Here is a 6,000-nt window from a genome sequence, read left to right on the forward strand (position 1 = left end):
TATTTTCTTGTTACTGGCTAAGTTCACTTTGAAGGAAAATATTAGGGCCAGGGAAAGCAAAATGATTAAGAAAAGAAAATGTATAAAGTAGTATTGGTAATAAATGTTAACAAAGCAACCATGTGAGATCTAGGAGAATGGATATTAGACTCATGTAAGTTGTGTAGAGTTATAGCAGTAAGTAGAGTACCTATAATGAGACAGTCAACTGAATATGGGGAGGAATATAGTATGAATTAAATGTCCAGTGTTTTCATGAGAGCGGGAAAGAGAAAAGAAAGACAGTACTATCGAGAGTGGATAAAACACAGAAAACAGAACAAAGGTATTAGAAATAAAAAGTTAGACAATGTGGGGGCCAAAGAAAGGGAGGTGGAATATAAGAGAAACAGTAGATGATGGAGGATAGAAAGATGTAGGGGAAAGGGGATAGTGTAGGTGGCCAAAATCAATACACACAGAAAAGAGGAAATGGAGGATGAGGAAACACAGCAAATGTGAAGTGCTCCCTGCAGCATCTATTATATAAAGAAAAGAAAATAAAAAAGAAGAAAAAGAGAAAAGAAAAAAGAAGAGAAGAGAAAAAAGGGGGGGGGGCTCAAAGGAAAGGGGGGAAACAAGGAAAAGAGAAAGAGAAAGAAAAACTAAATAAATGAAAAAGAACCTTGGGGATAAAATGGGAGAAAAGACCAGGAGACAATGCAATATTAGCAACCATGACAAAAAACAAACAAACAAACAAAAAAACAATGTTTCAAGCTAGGAATCCACTTTGCAGTTAAATAATACGTTTAGGGATCTGACCTTCCCCCTTTCTCCCTTCCTCACTTCTCTCTCTCCTAGGGCAGCAGGAAAGCTGCCTGAGAGGTCCGTAGGAGATTCAAGTAGGTCCTTGTTGAACCAACTCAACACAGAAGACTATAACTCTTTATTTCCAGCGTGAGAGCCCCTACACCTGATCAGAAACCACAAATATGCTATTGGAAGCTTGGATAGCACCTTCTACAATCCTTCCCCCTTAGGTGTGCTAGGAGAGGTCTAATTTATTTTCTGACTCCACCTTCTCCCCGACCAAGTTTCCTATCCCAGGACGTTTAGGTAAATTGGGCTTTCTCAGTAGATTCGCCTCTCCTTTCTTCCCATATTCTCCCCAAGTCAGCTGGTACACTCCTCCAAGCACAAGGAGGGAGAGAGAAAGGAAAAGAACAACACAAAACTCGGAGGTCTAGGGTAATCAAGGACCTCAGACGGACCTCAGGGCACGATGGATTCGGGGATGGGAAGTCCGTGATATTGCAGACTCAAGGTGTGTGAGTCTCTGGAGTGTGGGCCACCAGGGTTTCGGGGACACAGACCTGGGATTTTAACACGGGACCTGGGAATACCACAGCACAATGAAGCCTTCAGGCCGCCAGCCCTAGGGAAAGGGGTCCCACTCACAACTTCTGACCTCCATGTCAGAAACCCAAAATTCCACCTCTCACAAGAATCTCTTCTGTCACTGTCTCACCAAATCGACAACCAGACACCTTCTGCCCTACAAGCCCCCCAAAGAGCCCACTCAGTGTTTGGGAACACCACAGCACAACAAAAATTTCAGGCATCACTGCAGCCAGGCCGCACCATTTTACATTCCAATCAACAATGAGGGAGTGTTCCTGTTTCTTCACATCCTCTCCAGCACTTGTAGTTTTCTGTTTTTTTAATATTGGCCATTTTGTAAGGTGTGAAATGATATCTCATTGTACGTCCCTAACAGCATTTCCCTAATAGCTAGTAATCTTGAGCATCTGTTCATGTGCTTTTTGGCCATGTGTATTTCTTTGGAAAAATGTCTGTTCAAGTCTTTTGCCCTTATTTAAGTTGGGTGCCTTGATTTTTTATCATTGATTTGTATTATCTCTTTATATAGCTTAGAGATTAGATCCTTATTGGATATGTGGTTTCTGAAAATTTTCTCCCATTAAGAATCTTCTTAATAAAGTTATTTGAAGCACAAAAGTGTTCAGTTTTGACGAGGTCCCATTTATTTCTTTTTTTCTTTCATTCCTTGTGCTTTGAGTATTCCGCTTAAGAAACCACCACCTACCAGAAGGTCTTAAAGATGTTTCCCTACATTTTCTTCTAAGAGTTTTATGGTTGTAGCTTTCCTATTTAGGTCCTTGGTCCATTTTGAGTTAATTTTTGTGTAAGGTGTGAGATAGGGGTCTTCCTTCTTTCTTTTAGCTATGGATATCCAGTTCTTCCAATATCGTTTGTTGAATAGGTTATTCTGACCCAGGTGGGTGGGATTGATAGCTGTATTAGTCTGCCAAATGGGTGCCAATGCAAAGTACCAGAAATCTGTTGACTTAATATAAAGGTGTTTATGTATGGTAAAAGCTTACAGTACAAGTACCTAAAGATCCCAACTCAAGGTTGCTTTCTAACCAAATTCAGTTGCCATATATTGAAGCAAGATGGTCCCAGACCACTGCAAGAGTTCAGCTTTCCCCCTGGACTTCCTCTCTTGAAGCTTCAGGCTGGCACAGGCCTTGTATCTCAGGGCTTCCTCTCTCTCCTGGCATAGGGTTCGTTTCTTTTCAGGCTCTCTATATCAGTGTCAGTTGTCCTATTCTCTTCCCAAGGTCAGCTACAAATGATCAGGTGAATGGCTTGTCTCTCTCTGGAGCCTAAGGATCAAAAATGACAGAGCTCTCTCTCTTCCATGTGTCTTCTTGAGTGAGTGTCCATTTATTTTTTTCCCCATTTTTTTTTTCTTTACTTTCTTTTAAATGTTACATTAAAAAAATATGAGGTCCCCATATAACCCCCATGCCACCCTCCATTTATATATTAGCCCACCAAGGGGGCAGGGACTCAACCTGAGTCACACCTTATTGACATGGTTGAATCAAAGAAGGTCCTTGAGGTAATCCAGTCAAGGCCCCTCCTGGACTGAATCCAATATAATCAAACATTCTCACACCCAGAGGAATAGATAGCCTTGTCAAAAATCACTTGACCATAGATGGGAGGGTCTATTTCTGAATTCTTGATTTTGTCCTATTAGTCAATATGTCTGATCTTTATGCAGTACCATGCTGTTTTTTACCATTGTAGCTAAGTAACATGCTTTAAAGTCAGAGTCCTCCAAATAGACATATTTGTCTATTGGGGGCTCCTTACCCTTCCAAATTAATTTTGCTAGATTTGCCTTGAGATTTGGACTTTTGTTTTCCCAGCTTCTTCCCTTTTTTATGTTTTCCAAAGTAAAGCAAACTCTTTCTGATTTTGTAATTTTATTCTTATATGGGAAAAGGCAGGCACTAACATCAATAGCAAACAAGAAAAGTTTCAAATACTTAGAACTGTGACATATCTTTAATTTTTTTATAAAATTTTAATTGTGAGCCCACTGGATTCTTACTGTTCACTTATTTATTCATTCATTCATTCAGTGATGTCCAAATCAAAACTGCAGAGATCCTACACTAATATGTATACTTTAATTTTTGTGGTTCTACAGAAAATAAAGGACTCTACTTTTGAAGACTGGAAAAATATTCGAGGACCTAGGCCTTGGGAAGATCCTGACCTCCTCCAAGGGAAAAATCCAGAAATCCTTAAGACTAAGATGACCTGAGTATGTTGCTTTTTTTTTTTTTTATGTTATTACCTGGACTTCCCACTATATACTCATATCCAATAGCAAGAAAATTCCAGACCTGCAGAATATCGATAATTTGATGTCAGTAGTCTTAATTAAAAAGTTGAATAGAAGGCTTTATACTTCCCAGCAAGTCCTTTTGCAAATGAAAACATTAGTAGTGACCACATATGTTCTACATCTCCCAATAAAAATGTGAATACTGTCCTGAAGACTATCTTTTTATTCCACTCCACATTTACCCACCCATATTCCTTTTCCATCAGCCACTAGGGCAACATCTTAATACCTCATTCTGATTTCTGATGAGAATAGTAGGTTCAGATCTAAACTTTCACAGTCATACCAAGCAGTGGTTTTTTTGGTGACACTTCTGCAACAAAATAATAGTGCTAGTTAGTCCCCAAAGCATCACCTGATGATTATATTGGTACCTTTAATTTAACTGATAATAATTAAAATTGATTTTGAAAAAAACATATTAAGGGATTTTTTAAGTCAGTGGTAATGGCTTTTTTTGTTTAACACTTTTAAACCCCATTCCCTGTGTTTTCAGAAAACATAAGAATGTCAAGCCAGGGATAAACTAAGTTTCCCAAAATCACAAGGCAAGTATGTGAGAAATGGATCTAAATTTATATATGTGAATCTTAATCACAATACCATTATCTTCTGCTAGAAATTTATAAAATGACAGAATTAGACTAGAGAAACTGATTCCTAGCAGCACTAAAATTGGAATTGTCAGCAGGCCAGCAGGGCTTCACAGAGATCATGGGGAATGAAGTATAGATAGTCAGGAAAGATTCTGAGCAAATTTATATTTTACAAATCAATTTACCTATAGTTCATAATTCACTTTTTATTCCAGTATCCTAGATTCTGAAACCAAGGGAGAATGCCTGAACTTAGGAAGACATAAAGCAAAACAGAAAAGTAATAATCAACTACCTAAAATCCTTCTGCTACATTACTGGGTATGGTTTTTATATTACTTGCTTCCCACCCTTAATACATAGTTACAAACTTTTTTTTTTTAGTTACAAACTTCTTAACTATCAGTTTCTTAACTCTTTATCTACAATTTCTAATATGAACACATATTTTACCCCACTTTCAGAAATCAGATTATTTTGAATTTGATTTTATATTTAGGGAACAGAAAATAATGCTAGATAAAGCAAGAAAGAAATCTAAGAATCTAGGCTCAATCTGAAATGACAGCATAATCTTTTTTCCCCCCCTCCCCCACCCTGCTGTGGGGTTTTTTGCTATCTGTGTGATCTTCTCTATTTCCCTTTTTTCTCTTTTCATCTTTCTCCTAGAATTCAGAGGGATTTGAACCTGGGGCCCTCTGATGTGGAGAGGAGTTCGCTGTCAGTTGCGCCACCTCAGTTCCTGGTCTCTGCTGGGCTTCACTTTGATTCTCCCCTTTGTCTCTCTTTTGTTGCTTCATCATCTTGCTCCATGACTCACTTGCGTGGGCACTGAATCACCAAATAGGCACTCAGCTCACCACATGGGCACTGCCTCACCACACAGGCACGCTTTCTCTTCTTTTTCAACAGGAGGATCCAGGGATCGAACCTGGGTCCTCCCATTCAGTAGGCGGAGGCCTTATCACTTGAGCCACATCCACTTCCCACATAATCCTCTTAATACAACTGAAAACTGTTCTTTTCTCTCATATGAATTTTGTTTAATATTTAACATCTATGGTTTCTAGGAAAATTTAATTGGCCTTTGACAGTCCTTTTCCACCAATACTAATGAGGTCTGCTAATATAACAACATATTACTGGGAAGCGGACTTGGCTAGTGGATAGGGTGACCGTCTACCACATGGGACATCCGCAGTTCAAACCCCAGGCCTCCTTGACCCGTGTGGAACTGGCCCATGTGCAGTGCTGATGCGCACAAGGAGTGCCCAGCCACGCAGGGGTGTCCCCGCATAGGGGAACCCCACGTGCAAGGAGTGCACCCCGTAAGGAGAGCCACCCAGTGCGAAAAAAAGTTCAGCCTGCCGAGGAATGGCGCCGCACACACGGAGAGCTGACACACAAGACGATGCAACAAAAGGAAACACAGATTCCTGTGCCGCTGACAACAACAGAAGCAGACTAAAAAGAACACAGAAAGCAGACAACGGAGGGGTTGGGGAGGGAAGGGGAGAGAAGTAAATAAAAAATCTTTAAAACAAACAAACAAACAAAAAAACCACAACATATTACTTGAAAAAAATACAAAAACCACTTATGCACCACAGGCAAAAACAAACAAAAATATACTTTTAGTTGATTAAACCAAAGGGTTCTTATATAAAGCATGACTTTAATTTGGCAATAACTGTA

The 6,000-nt window shown here is 39.5% G+C and overlaps 1 protein-coding gene across 1 annotated transcript in view; it reads left to right on the forward strand.

Moving 5' to 3' along the window:
• The window catches only part of LOC105744138 (synaptojanin-2-binding protein), a 136,998-nt gene extending 133,142 nt beyond the window's left edge, over positions 1–3,856 (forward strand). Inside the window, exon 6 of the mRNA XM_058293195.2 lies at positions 3,509–3,856. Coding sequence (XP_058149178.1) covers positions 3,509–3,625 — 117 coding nt within the window. The 3' untranslated portion in view covers positions 3,626–3,856. The remainder of the gene's footprint in view (positions 1–3,508) is intronic.
• The last annotated feature ends 2,144 nt before the right edge of the window (positions 3,857–6,000 follow it).

The sequence above is a fragment of the Dasypus novemcinctus genome, chromosome 3 (genome assembly GCF_030445035.2).
Source record: "Dasypus novemcinctus isolate mDasNov1 chromosome 3, mDasNov1.1.hap2, whole genome shotgun sequence".
NCBI lineage: Eukaryota > Metazoa > Chordata > Mammalia > Cingulata > Dasypodidae > Dasypus > Dasypus novemcinctus.